This window comes from Mobula birostris, chromosome 26 (assembly GCF_030028105.1).
Source record: "Mobula birostris isolate sMobBir1 chromosome 26, sMobBir1.hap1, whole genome shotgun sequence".
NCBI lineage: Eukaryota > Metazoa > Chordata > Chondrichthyes > Myliobatiformes > Myliobatidae > Mobula > Mobula birostris.
The window spans coordinates 30,339,279-30,353,960 of record NC_092395.1 but is presented as its reverse complement, the minus strand read 5'-3'; the positions used below and the strand labels follow the sequence as shown (position 1 = coordinate 30,353,960).

Genomic DNA, 14,682 nt, shown 5'->3' with positions numbered 1-14,682 from the left:
GTTCCAGTTGCTACCATCTGGGAAACGGTACCGCAGCATAAAAGCCAGGACCAACAGGCTCCGGGACAGCTTCTTTCACCAGGCCATCAGACTGATTAATTCACGCTGATACAATTGTATTTCTAAGCTATATTGACGATCCTATTGTACATACTATTACAAATTACTATAAATTGCACATTGCACATTTAGACAGATGTAACGTAAATATCTTTACTCCTCGTGTATGTGAAGGATGTAAGAAATAAGATCAGTTCAATCCAATACACACCAAATGATTCTACTTCGTAATTCCTTTAGCATGTTTTTTATTACACTCATGGGAATCCCCTTGGTTATCTTTAAAGGTTCCTCATGCAGTAGAATGTAGATCGTTGCTATTTTTGAGAAATGAAGCTCTGGTACACAAACTATAAGCTGAGGGGTGCTGAGCATTTCCAGTAACAAACAATTTAAAATCCTTGGCTACATTTTGGTAAAGGAATCAATTCTGACAAATAAATAATTAATAAATGGCAGCATTGTCACCTTAGGTCAGGCAATAATTCTTAATCCGGTTAACAGTAAACAGGTCAGATATAAAAAGGAAAAGTAACTCCATTAATCCTCTTTCTGATGACTATCAGTGTGTGAATAAGATTAACCCTCTTCAATTTCACTGCTACCAGTCCTTCACAGGATCTGCCAGTGATTGAAGCCATTTGTGGACCTTGCTATGAGTAGTCAACACAAGAACAAAGGGAGTCACTGAAACTATAGATGTGGACACTTTGTAAAAAAGAACAAAACAAACCGATTAACTTAAGCTACAGCGGATGGAGTCGATGAATTTCATGGTCAGTTAAGTAGGTAACTAAACCTGTAAACTTGCAACACTGCAATTTATCACTACAGTAGTTAGTTATTAATTTAGATTTAGATTTGAAATTGCAAATATTTACATTAATACAGGTTATGGTGAGTATCAAATTGACAGTTAATGACACAAAGACCTTCTTTGTCAGTGCTAATTACCATTACCTTAATGCAGCTCCCACTGATTGTTTACTTTTAATTCTGTTCTCTGCTACTGTATTGGTCCAAGTTCAGCTACAGTCTGGCTCTGGTTATTTTGAGGTTCAATCAACGAAAGAACACTTGCAACCTCTCCTGAGCACTCTCAGATATGGAAAACACAGTAGTCCCAAAAATAATGGAAGGACACAGAACAGAAGGAGATTTCCTCAGATGACCTTCTATTAGCAGGTATTCCGCTCTGCTGGCCTGCACCATTAGGCCTGATTGTTATTGATGCTGGCCATATGACGTAAGTCAGTGGCTTTCTAATTTATTTGATCTTTAAATGTTTATTTTTACATGAGATGTGTAAGGTTACTAGTTTTTATAAGATAATTTGCAAATCTGTAAGCCATAATATTGTACTTTTCCACTCCTTTCAAAGCCAGCTTGCTGTAAAATGCTTTTGTTACCTCCAGTTAGCTACTTCAGTGCTCTCCTTGCTGGTTTCTCAACCTCCATCCCCTTGAACTTTAGCTCATCCAAAACTCTTCTGGACAGATCCTTTAACTCCTCTGTCTTGCTCCTTCTACCTGATATGTATCTAATATTCAGATATTTCAAAGTTAGATTGATAGCTCAGTATAATTTAGTTGTAGGCAATTGGAATTAAACCTGACTCTGGATTAATAACTATTTACACATTTGCTGAATAGATACTTACAAGCATGCCATGTCTAAGGACAAATCAGACATGCATCAAATCAGAATTTCTTCTGCAATGCTGCTTTTGGGGACCGACAGATACAGCATGGAAAAGGTTCTTCCGGCCCTTTGAGCTGCACTGCCCAGCAATACCTGATTCAATCACCAGACAATTTACAATGACCAATTAACCTACCAACTGGTGCACCTTTGGACTGAGGGAGGAAATCCACGCGGTCACAGGGAGAACATGCAAACTCCTTACAGGCAGCCTAGGTCGCCTGTACTGTAAAGCATTGTGACAACCACTATGTTACCATGCTGCCCCGTGGTGGAGGGAATTCTTTTTTCAGATACAGACAAGGGGCAAAATTTATTCCCCATTGTTTGGTACTCCCAGACAATCTTGTATGAGTAATGCAGTACTGGGACTGAGACAAGAGAATCTGAATCTGTGTCATTTATGATCACTGATTCATATAACATGAAATTTGTTGTTTTCCAACAGCAGTACAGCCCAGAGATATAAAAATTATTATAAGTTACAAAAATAAATAAATAACACTAAAAAAGGAAAATGAAATAGTGTTCATGGATTCTTGGATCTTTCAGGAATCTGATGGTGGGGGGGGGCGCGTGGAGGAAGCTGTTCCCAGATTGTTGAGAGCTACACTTCCTTCTGATGGTAATAACAGGACATGTCCGGATGGTGAGGATTTTTGGTGATGGATGCTGCCTTCTTGAAGGACTGCCTCTTGAAGATGTCCCCAATGGTGGGGAAAGTTGTGCTGATGATTGAGCTGGATAAGTCTACAACCCTCTGCAGCCTCCTGCAATCCTGAACATCCATACCAGGATGTGATGCAACCAGTCAGAATGCTCCCCATGGTACATCTATTGAAACTTGCCGACATACCAAATCTCCTCAAACTCCTAAAAAAGTAGCTCTGCTTAGGTGCCTTATAAGTTACTCCCAACTCTCCTCATGATCCACCATTTGACTCATCACAAAAGTTCCCATCAACCAATCATCCTCAACATTACAATTTCTTCTTGTACCCAACCCCACCCCAGCTCCACTATTTTCCTCATAACCTAACATTCCCCCCGGCCCCAATCCAATGATGTCCTGCGTCTCCTGATCGAGGTTCTGATAATGACTGCTACCCCAACCCCACTCTTACCTGATTGCTAACCTGTTCGCAGGCCCCTGTAGGGTTTATGATTGCCAGCTGACCTACCAGATCCAGCTTAGCTGCCAAGCAGAATAAATTTCAATGCTGGTTAATGATGCCCAAGGCTTTGGGCCTGGGCACAACTGAACTTTGCAGTGGCAATTGTGGTAAAGCCTTCCCAACTACTGAGCACATCTACATGAAACACTGTTACAAGAAAGCAGCATCCATCATCTGGGACCATCATCGCCCAGGACATGCTCTCTTCTTGCTGCTGCCATCAGGTAGAAGGTACAGGAGCCTCAATACTCATACCACCAGGTTCAGGAACAGTTGTGACCCCTCAACCATCAGGCTCTTGAACCAAAGGGGATAGCTTCACTCAACATCATTTGCCCCATCATTGAAATGTTCTCACAACTAATGGATTCACTTTCAAGGACTCATCATCTCATGTTCAAGATATTTATTGCTCATTTATTTATTATTATTATTTCTTCTTTTTCTATTTGCATAATTTGTTGTCTTCTGCACTCTGGTTGAACTCCCTGGTTCAACCAGAGTGCAGAAGACAACAAATTATGCAAATAGGCAGTTTTTCATTGATTCTGTTATGGTTATTAATCTATAGATTTAATGAGAATGCCTACAAGAAAATGTATCTCAGGGTTTTATATGGTGACAAATATGTACTTTGATAATAAATTTACTTTGAACAACAGTCGGGAAATGCATGAATAGTGTGAAGTCTGATCAGGAATTACATCTTTACTTTCCACCTCTTAGTGCCATTTCAAATTGAAATGTGACCATTTTTTTTACAGAGGAAGACCTGACTGAATGTTAATGCTAAACACAAGCATATTTTTGTGCACCATATATGGGTGCAATTCTATCAACCCAATATCCAGCCCAGTCTCTTACAGTTTGCCACTAAGTAATGCATAAACAAACAAACAATAAGTGAAATAATTTTAGCTACACCTGATCACTTGATATTTATAAACAGCAAATTAGATTTTCATGACTCCTTTCATATCTGCTGTATACTTCTTGCTGCCTCAATAAAGCAGCCAGTGTAATCAAAAATGCCACCCACCCTGGACGTTCTCTCTTCTGTCCTTTCTCAAGGACAGCTTCTATCCAGCTGTTATCTTACTCTTGTACTCAATGCCTAATACCATATCAACTAAAGCACTCTGCACAAGTCTGCTTACTGAACATTACTGAAATTAAATTTATCTTTCCCCACAGAGTTATCTCAAAGTATCTTCGGCCTTCATCTAGAAACTGAGGAAGGTGCTCCCACCATCCAGTGACTCTGCAGTCAATGAATAAATAAAATGCTTAATTGAAAGTTATTTGAGCTAATTATTATTGGAAAGTACCATATCAGTCTTATGGACATTGGACATCTTCTGAAACTTCAGATTTTGGGTTTTTTGAATCACAGAAAGCAAAGAGTGCAACTTGCGTCAAAGGCTGCGAAGTGACTCCGAAAAGACAGAGACTATTACGGAATAAGGCCGAATTGATCTAAGATTATATTTGGAGCAGCTTTTCTAATAAAGGGTTTCATCCTTCAAGCAGAAGTTCCTCCTTGTGAGCTCTGAATAGGAATTGTTTATAAGGAAATGGTTTAGGAGATATACGTTGCGAGACTCAATGATGGCTGTGGCACTTTCTGTTCATAGTGAAGGACTGCATAAATACTCCAGCCCAATTCAAGGGATTAAACAACAGATACAACACAAAATGAATGATGATGAATTGGGCAAGAGGGAAAACACTGTATTCACACCCTTTGAAAAAGTCATTTATGATATGAGGAACAATGAAAAAGTGAAAAATGAACTGATACTTGGAAAGAGAGTTGGATTTTACCAGCTCCGTGGACAGATTGGCACTGGAAACTTCTCAAAGGTGAAGCTCGGAATACATTGCTTGACAAAAGGTATGTCTGAAGTACCAAATTCCACCTACAGTATTTAAGAAGTCTGGTTCATGTTGTGAATATTTTACTTGACATAATGTAAGCAGGTTGTCTACTGTTGCAGCAGTCATCAATGCAAGACATTGGGAACAATTATATTGAAATAAGAACACCAGTCTGCTGACTATACCATGATTTTGATTTTAGATAATGATGTAGTAGTGATACTAGAAACATAGAAAACCTACAGCACAATATAGGCCCTTCCGCCCACAAAGCTCTGCCGAACAAGTCCTTACCTTAGAAATTACCTAGGGTTACCCATAGCCCTCTATTTTTCTGAGCTCCATGTACTTGTCCAGGAGTCTCTTAAAAGACCCTATTGTATCCGCCTCCACCACCGTTGCCGGCAGCCCATTCCATGCACTCACCACTCTCTGCGTAAAAAACTTACCCCTGACATCTTCTCTGTACCTTCTTCCAGGCACCTTAAAACTATGCCCTCTCGTGCTAGCTATTTCAGCCCTGGGATAAAGCCTCTGACTATCCACATGATCAATGCCTCTCATCATCTTATACACTCCCCTTAAACTTTGCACTCAGCTGCTTTAGTTATACTGGTGCCTGAGAAGAACATGGTAACCTGCCTTAATAACTATTGTCCAGTAGCACTTACGTGTTTTGAGAAACATTATCATCTTCTGCTCGTACTTGGATCCACTCCAATTTGCCAACCATCACAAAAGGTCTACAACAGATGTTATATTTGAAACTAGCCATTAGGGAATAAAACAATGTTTAGTGTATCCGAAAACAATATCTTGGGATTAGATAAAACTACAGGAAATCTGGTTTTGTTACAATTACCCATGAGATTGTTAAATGGTTTCAAACATTATAAACCAATAGGGGGCAAAAAGTTAAGAAATTATCGTTACCAAGGTTTACTCATTGAGACTGGCATGTTGATATTTAATAATGTAATTGGTTAATTGCAGGTTGAGCATGTTTAGTTTTTAATTTAATTTTTGCTCATTTATCTTATAGATTCTGCCTGGTAGTATCACTTTGGGACAATGAACACTTTTATTCACCAAAATTAAAAATCACACATTTTAAATTAAAGATGTAAATTAATTCTTTTCTTAGAAATTAGAGGAATAACTTGGTGCAAGATGATATCAAACTGCCAAGCAATTTTTCCTGTATGCAAACTTGTTAAACTAATCAACTAACCGAACTTGAGTGGGATTCAAGGGAGGTGCATAAAAAAGTCAACAAGATGATATATCAGTACTTAATTATTTATCATACAGGAATCTGTGTATCAACATAACAAAGAAAATATTCATTAGTTCAGATGACAGATAAATGAAGAATCACAAATTAAAACTTTCCTGTCTCCCAGGTCATTTATGTAAAATGCATTTTTCAAAATTGCAACTGCCTATTCTTTCACCATAATGAATAGTCAGTTCTCTTCACATTCAACAAGATCAAGTTCCTTTAATGCATCAGAAGTTAGGCAACTTTTGATTTTCTTAACAATTAAGATGGTCCCCTCCTCTGAAATCCTTTTCTGCAGTAAAACTTTAAGCTTCTTACACTTTGGTCATATTAATTTAATAAAGATAGGAAGATAGTTTTCAGTCAGCTGCTTCAGTTATACTGGTGTGTAAGAAGAACGTGGTAACCTGCCTTAATGACTATTGTCCAGTAGCACTTACGTGTCTTGAGAAACATATCAACTTCTGCTTGTACTTGGATCCACTCCAATTTGCCTACCATCACAATAGGTCTACAACAAATACCATTTCATTGGTTCTTCACTCATCCCTGGACATCTGGACAGTGAAGATGCATACACCAGGATGCTCTTCATTAACTGCAGCTCAGCATTTAATACTACCATCCCCTCAAAACTAATCAATAAGCTTCAAAGACCTTGGCCTCAATACTTCCTTGTGCAATTAAATCCTGGATTTCCTCACTTGCAGACCCCAGTCACTTCAGACTGGCAGAAACATCTCCTGCAAATCTCCATCAGCATAGCTGCACCACAAGGCTGTTGTCTTATCCCTCTGCTCTACACACTTTATACCTATGACTATGAGGCTAAGCACAGCTGCAATTCCATATTTAAGCTTGCTGATGACATCACTGTCGTTGGCCAAATCAAAGGTGGTGACAAATCAGCATATACAAGGTTTACTCAATGAGGGAGATATAGGAGGGAGATTGAAAATCTGGCTGAGTGGTGCCTCACAGCAACCTCTCAGTCAATGTCAGCAAGACCAAGGAGCTGATTATTGACTTCAGGAGGAGGAACCAGAGATCCACAAGCCAGTCCTCATTGGAGGATCAGAGGTGCAGAGAGTCAGCCACTTTAAATTCCTCAGTGTTATCATTTCAGGGGATTCTTCCTGGGTCTAGCACGTAAGAGCCACTACAAAGAAAGCATGGCAGTGCCTCTACTTCCTTAAAAGTTTGCGAAGATTTGGCATGACATCTGAAACTTTGACAAACTTCTATAGATGTGTGGTGGAGAGTACATTGACTGGTTGTATCAAGACCTGGTTATGGAAACACCAATGCCATTGAATAGAAAATCCTACAAAAAGTATTGGATACAGCCTAGTCCATCACATGTAAAGCCCTCCCCACCATTGAGCGCATAAACACAGAGCACTGTTTCAGGAAGCAGTATCCATCATCAAAGACCTCCACTGACGAGGCCATGCGCTCTTCTCCCTGCTGCCATCAGGAAGAAGGTACTCGATCTTCAGGATCCACACCACCAGGTTCAGGAACAGTTATTACCCCTCAGGTTCTTGAACCAAAGAGCATCACTTCACTCAATCCAACATTGATCTGTTCCTTCAATCTATGGGCTTACTTTAAACTTTGATTTTTCCAAACATACCAGATCTGAATGAACCGCAAGAAGTACCGAGGGCTTCAATCCCCATGCCCCATCAGTCATTTGCTTTTCCAGGGAGGTAGTTAGCCTTGTACTCTTCACTTTTCTGTAGGAAAGTCATCCACTTATGAAAAGTAATTCCTGTGCTCACTATTCCTATTTCTTATAGATGAGGCTTCAGATTTATTTAGCACATGTATATTGAAATGTACAGTAAAAAAAGCATTATTTGCGTTAACAACCAACACCCTTCATGCTGCGTTCACCAGCAACTTTTATGTGTGTTCCCTCAATGATGTGCTGGGGGCAGCTCAGATGTTTTGCCATGCATTCCAGTGCCAACAGTGTGCAAGGAGCCCATGTACTGCAATGTTCTTAATATTAAAGTTATCTTTCAGCAACCCCTGTGGCTTCAACACTTCTCCTTAGCCACCCAGTCAACTCTCCTACCAGGCTTTTCCAACTCTAACTCTAATGCCATGCTGCTTTCTACCTTCTTCCTATCTTTCTGTTCATGAAAGTTTGTTTTAGCAACCATAAAACACAACTTCCCTTTTAGACAATTGACATTGAAAATGGTTTCATTGTCCTTCTCCCTTTCAAAACCATCAGGAGAGACTTCTGAAAAAGAATCATTGTCAGTTTGGTTTTCACAATTACTGCCTTCCTTCAATCTTCATGTCCCTCTTGGAAGTAATTGAGCATGCTTCTGCCTTTCAATGCCGATCCAAATCCTCTTTACTTCTGCCCCTGATCTCTTGTACACCTCCTCACATCTTACCTCTACTAATATATCGGAAAGCCATTGGCTTCAATTATACAACAAGATGAGGCCATTCAGTGAACTACATTGTCCAGTCATATACTCACAATGTAGGAAGATGGTAATCAATGTACAACAGCAATTATTTTCGTTATTGATTTTTTTGGAATATGGTCATTATGTATTGGCAAAGATAGCATTTATCATTCCTCTGTAGTTTCCCTGAAACAAATATAGGGAAGGTGTGGGCTGCAGCAGTTCTCCTGATGAAGGTCTGCTCACAATATTGCTGGGTGGACAATTCCAGAATACAGACTCAGCAATGATGAAAAAAGGGCAAACTATTTCAAGCCAGGATGGTGTGCAACATGGAAGAGAACATAGCAAAAGGTGTTCCATGCTTTATTGGCAATACACAGAGGTGAAGATAGCTGAAATTACAATTTGATAAATAACTAAGATCTACTCTAACAATTACTTCCAGCATTTTTTAGCTTTTATTTAGGTTTTTAAAAGGTTCGTGCTACTCCCTATTCGTACTCATGAAGTCCACTATAGAAGAAAGCAGTCAACATTTCATAAACTTTTCCTATCTCCAACATGCTTATATTTTCATCTAAACATTCCATTACCTGAATTGTTATATATAAGCTATATATATATAGCTTATACTGTTGTTATTTATTTGCACTCACTGTCATTAAATTACCAGCTTACTCCTTCATCTATAGATTGCCTGTCCTTTCACAGTTTATATATAATTGTGATAGATAAGCTGTGAAAGGACAGGCAATCTATAGATGAAGGAGTAAGCTGGTAATTTAATGACAGTGAGTGCAAATAAATAACAACAGTATAAGGAAAAGTACAAAACCAATTGGGAGTCACAGCATGGCAGTAGGCACTCAGTTCCATAGCCTATGCATTGAATAAGCAGACCTCTGAATTGTCCTCTCACCTATGTGGAAACATTAGAATATTTGTCTGTTAAGACCATAAGACACAGGAGCAGAATCAGGTCATTCGGCCCATCGAGTCTGCTCCGCCATTTCATCATGGCTGATCCATTTCCCTCTGAAGTCCATTCTCCTGCCTTCTCCCTATAACCTTTCATGCTCTGACTAATCAAGAATCTATCAACTTCTGCCAGTTACCTGGCCTCCACAGCTGCCGGTGGCAATGAATTCCACAGATTCACCGCCCTCTGGCGAAAGAAATTTCGCCTCATCTCTGTTCTAAATGGATGTCCCTCTATTCTGAGATTGTGCCTTCTGGTCCTAGACTCTGCCACTGTAGGAAACATCCACTCTATCTAGCTCTTTCAATGTTCTATAGGTTTCAATGAGAACACCCCGCCCCCCAATTCTTCCAAATTCCAGTGAGTACAGGCCCAGGGGCATCAAATGATCCTCATATGATAAGCCTTCCATTCCTGGAATCATTTTCATGAACCTCCTTTGAACCCTCCCCAGTGTCAGCACATCCTTTCTAAAATACGAGGCCCAAAACTGCTCACAATACTTCAAGTGAGGCCTCACCAGTGCCTTATAAAGTCTCAGCATTACATCCTTGCTTTTATATACTAGCCCTCTTGAAATGAATGTTAACACCACTGACTCAACCTGCAAGTTAACCTTTAGGGAATCCTACACAAGGACTCCCAAGTGCCTTTGCAATTCAGATTTTTAGATTTTCTCCCCACTCAGAAAATAGCCTACGCTTTTAATCCTTCTACCAAAGTGCATGACCATACACATCCTGACGCTGTATTCCGAGTCCTTCTGCAGCTTCCCTGCTTTCTCAACACTATCTGCCCTTCCACCTATCTTCATATCATCTGCTAACTTGGCCACAAAGCCATGAATTTCATCATCCAAATCATTAATATACAACATAAAAAGAAGCGGTCCTAACACTGACTCCTGCGGAACACCAGTAGTTACCAGCAGCTAATCAGAAAAGGCTCTCTTTATTCCCACTCTTTGCCTCCTGCCAGTCAGCTAATTTTCTATCCATACTAGTATCTTTCATGTCATACCATGGGCTCTTATCTTGCTCAGCAGCTTCATGTGTGGCATCATTATCAAGGGCTTTCTGAAAATCTAAGTACACAACATCCACCATTTCTCCTTTGTCTATCTTGCTTGTTATTTCATCAAAACTTCACAGAATTATATAAAATTCAAAGAAATAAACGGAGGTTGTCCTTGTGGAGATTACTGTGATCAGACTGAGTAAGACCACATTAAAGCAGCTCAAACACAAGTAATGGCCAGAAATTCCTTGGATTACTCTGGTATAAGTTAACATGCAGTAATCTAGAAATTCTGTTTTGAGTCCAACATTGATATGTGCAACACAAGATAACTCAGTTGTTGAAAACAGTGAATACACACAATAATGTTTTTTTGCAATACAGCATCCAATTGATTTCACTTGCGCAAAATTTTACCACATACAACAGACTAGCAAAACATATCAGTTGAGAACACTCAAGGAGACCTTAGTTTGGGACTGAGGCATATTTCAGTATTAAAGTGTTCAACCTTTCTAGACTTGTTAATAGAGTTTCTAAGGCATCTTTCTTTTTATTTTTAAAATTTTATTTAGAGATACAGCATGGAACAGGTCCTTCTGGCCATCGAGCTGCATCATCCAGCAACCCACCTATTAATGCAAGCCTAATCACAGGACTATGTACAATGACTAGTTAACCTACTAACCGGTATGACTTTAGACCGTGGGAGAAAACCATGATACTGTACACAGAGGAAACCAATACGGTGGTTTCCTTCTTCAACTTTTCAACCTTTATATTTGGCCTTACACTCCACCCTCCCTGCTGGTGCTTCCACAGTCTTCGGATCCCCTGCCCAAGCCTTCTATCCAATTTCCGCCAAGCCTAAATAACGAAAACCAAAATACAAACACACACATTACTTTGGATATTTAATCATCTACGGCTTCATTGACTCCATTCTAAAAATTACGAAATCATATCCAGTAAATTGTTCATTAATGAAAAAAAGTAATTATATATATTTTCTTGTTTGTTCTTTCACATTTGTAGAAAGGGTAGCAATTAAAATAATCGATAAAAAGCATCTAACACACAAGAGACAGGATCTGTTCATAAATGAAGTTCTGTGTATGGAGCAACTTCATCATCCAAATATCATCCGGTTATATGAGGTGCTGGAGACACAAACTCGGCTGCATCTGGTCTTGGAGTACGCAGAAGGAGGGGATCTGTTCACCAAGATCTGCACACAGGGTCGGCTCTCGGAACATGAGAGTAAATTCATATTTGTTCAGATTGTGTCGGCTGTCAAACATATGGTAAGTGGGAAGTAGAGGCTTAGCTAAGAAAGATTGTATCGTGTTAGGGTCACCTTTAAATTTGTACTTCTACCACCAGTGAACTGGATTGATATCATTTTGGTAGGTTGTCCATATAACCTAACAATTGCTATGATGTACTTCAAATTCCTGATTGACATATTCTCCCACTTTGTTCCTTATTTCATACAAATTGAAGCTGTACATTATTATCTGGGTGGGTTTCCTGGATAGAATTTTTAAAGATTTGATTAAGGTCCCTTTTTTAACAACCTAATCACCTTTTCAGACCTCCTAACCCACAATTAGAGATTTGTAATCCAGAGATTGAGATCATTTGTCCACAATGGAATAACCCTGCAGTTTTAATGCATTTCCAGGTACTTTCAGTTACTTCCAGATCAATGGCAAATAAAGATACTGTATGTACTGACCACTGTCACAACAGATCTATGCTGATACAAGAGCACCGATCATCTTCCAGCTATCCTCCTTCCCCTCCCCCATATGTGGCATCTGCCCCCTTCCTTTCCAGTGCTGAAGAAGGGTCTGAGTCGACCTGAAACATTGACTGTTTATTAATTTCCATAGATGCTGCCTGACTTGCTGAGTTCCTCCAGCATTTTGTGTCTGTTGCTTTGGATTTCCAGCATCTGCAGAATTTCTAGAGTTTATGAATTGCCCGAAATACTCAGCAGGTTGGGAGCGTATGTAGGAAGAAAGACAGGCAAATGGAGATGGAGAGAAGTCAATGCCGATACTTTCATTCCACACAAGGCCACTTATTCCCTCTTCACGTAACCCAAACAGCCTTTTATTCCTTGCTCCTTAAGATAATCTTGCTTCTTATTCAAGGTGTCCAGGATGATCCCTCATCTACTCCTTTTGCTGGCAAGTTCTACATTCTAAAAATTCTGTTTAAAAATATTTTTTTCTGAATTACTTATTGGATTTAGAAACATAGAAACATAGAAACATAGAAAATAGGTGCAGGAGTAGGCCATTCGGCCCTTTGAGCCTGCACCGCCATTTATTATGATCATGGCTGATCGCCCAACTCAGAACCCCGCCCCAGCCTTCCCTCCATACCCCCTGATCCCCGTAGCCACAAGGGCCATATCTAACTCCCTCTTAAATATAGCCAATGAACTGGCCTCAACTGTTTCCTGTGGCAGAGAATTCCACAGATTCACCACTCTCTGTGTGAAGAAGTTTTTCCTAATCTCGGTCCTAAAAGGCTTCCCCTTTATCCTCAAAATGTAGTGACTTTCTTACATTAATTTTCTCTAGGTTTGATGTTCTCCAAGAGATTAACTATTTCTATGAAAACTTTCATAATCTTAGAGACAGTAGTTGTCTATCCTTCAACATTCCTTGTTCTAGAGAATACAGCACCATTTTCTTGATCTTAACTGATTGATGTGCACTTTCCTTATTACATGACTTCTGTGACTTGCCAACTATTATCAGGACTCATCAGTTCTTGGCTTGAAAGATTTACAGTTTTTTTCCTTTCCATAGATGCAGTCTGACCTGCTGAGTTCCTCCAGCAGTCTGTATGTGTTACTATGATCCTAATCATATTTTTGGGAAATTTCATCTTTGTACCTCAGTAATGAATCTGCTGCTGGTGGTAGCCATGACATTTGTTGGTCTTCATGTTCCCAGTTCATGTTTTTCACTCAACTGTTTATTAACTCCCTACTTCTTCCATCATTTCCTTTTTTGACTGCTTCATATTTTTCCAACTTGTTTTTCCATTTACTTTGACAGCATGAGAACAAGGTGGTGCATCGGGATCTCAAAGCAGAAAATGTATTTTATTCAGCCACAAACCACATGAAGGTGGGTGATTTTGGATTCAGCATCCTGCATCCTGTAAATGAACCCCTAAGTATGTGTTGTGGCTCTCCTCCATATGCAGCCCCAGAGCTGTTTGGAGAGAAAGGTTACTTTGGAATCCATGTGGACATCTGGGCTTTAGGCATCCTGTTATATTTCATGGTGACAGCGACATTGCCTTTCCGTGCAGACACTGTCAAGAAGCTAAAAAAATGCATTTTATTGGGATCATATGCAATTCCACCTTATGTATCAGATCCCTGCAAGAAACTAATCCATGGAATTCTGCAACCCATTCCGACAAACCGCTACACCATAGCCAATATCCTGGACAGTCAATGGCTGAGAGAGATGCAAGTTCCAGAACCATACCAACCATTTCACTTGAGTCCAGATCACTTAGCTGGTCATCTACCCCTAAGTGATGAGGAAAGGGAAGTGAAGAAAGCATTAAGTGACCTGGGGATCACAGAGGAACATATCTACAATAACCTTGATTTGAAATCCCACAATCCTATTACTGGGACTTATCGCATTATTCTACACCGGAGCCAAAAGAGGTATAACCCAGGAGGCTTTGCCATGATGAGCAACTTCTCGAGTGCCAACAGGGCGAATGAACGAAAACGTCGAAATTTCAGAGCACGTGTACAGCACTCAAAAATGTGTTTGGTTCTATAAATCATGTAAATACATCAATAAAATTGTAGCACTAGCAGGGCTGTGTGTTTGGCCCCCTACTTTACTCGCTTTATACTTATGACTGTGAGGCTGAGCACAGCTCCAGTGCCATATTTAAGTTTGATGACGACACCACTGTCATTGGCCGAATCAAAGATGGTGACAAATCAACATATGGGAGGGAGATTGAAAATCTGGTTGAGTGATGCCACAACAACAATCTTTCACTCAATGTCAGCAAGACCAAGGAGCTGACTGTTGACTTCAGGAGGAGGAAACTGGAGGTCCATGAAGGGGATAAGAGGTGGAGAGAGTTAGCAACTTGAAA

The 14,682-nt window shown here is 39.8% G+C and overlaps 1 protein-coding gene across 1 annotated transcript; it reads left to right on the top strand.

Annotated features, from left to right (window-relative positions):
- The first annotated feature begins 4,544 nt into the window (after positions 1 to 4,544).
- On the top strand, positions 4,545 to 14,354 carry LOC140187994 (serine/threonine-protein kinase NIM1-like). The gene is made up of 3 exons (XM_072243861.1): positions 4,545 to 4,830; positions 11,563 to 11,831; positions 13,605 to 14,354. The coding sequence occupies exons 1-3, from the start codon at positions 4,545 to 4,547 to the stop codon at positions 14,352 to 14,354; spliced, it is 1,305 nt and encodes a 434-aa protein (XP_072099962.1).
- Positions 14,355 to 14,682: the final 328 nt, after the last annotated feature.

Bases quoted from the DNA above. Each gene is read 5' to 3' on its own strand.
- LOC140187994 (XM_072243861.1), top strand. From the start codon at position 4,545: ATGGCTGTGGCACTTTCTGTTCATAGTGAAGGACTGCATAAATACTCC. The intron at 4,831-11,562 runs GTATGTCTGAAG...TCACATTTGTAG, and splicing joins AATACATTGCTTGACAAAAG to AAAGGGTAGCAATTAAAATA. The intron at 11,832-13,604 runs GTAAGTGGGAAG...TTACTTTGACAG, and splicing joins TGTCGGCTGTCAAACATATG to CATGAGAACAAGGTGGTGCA.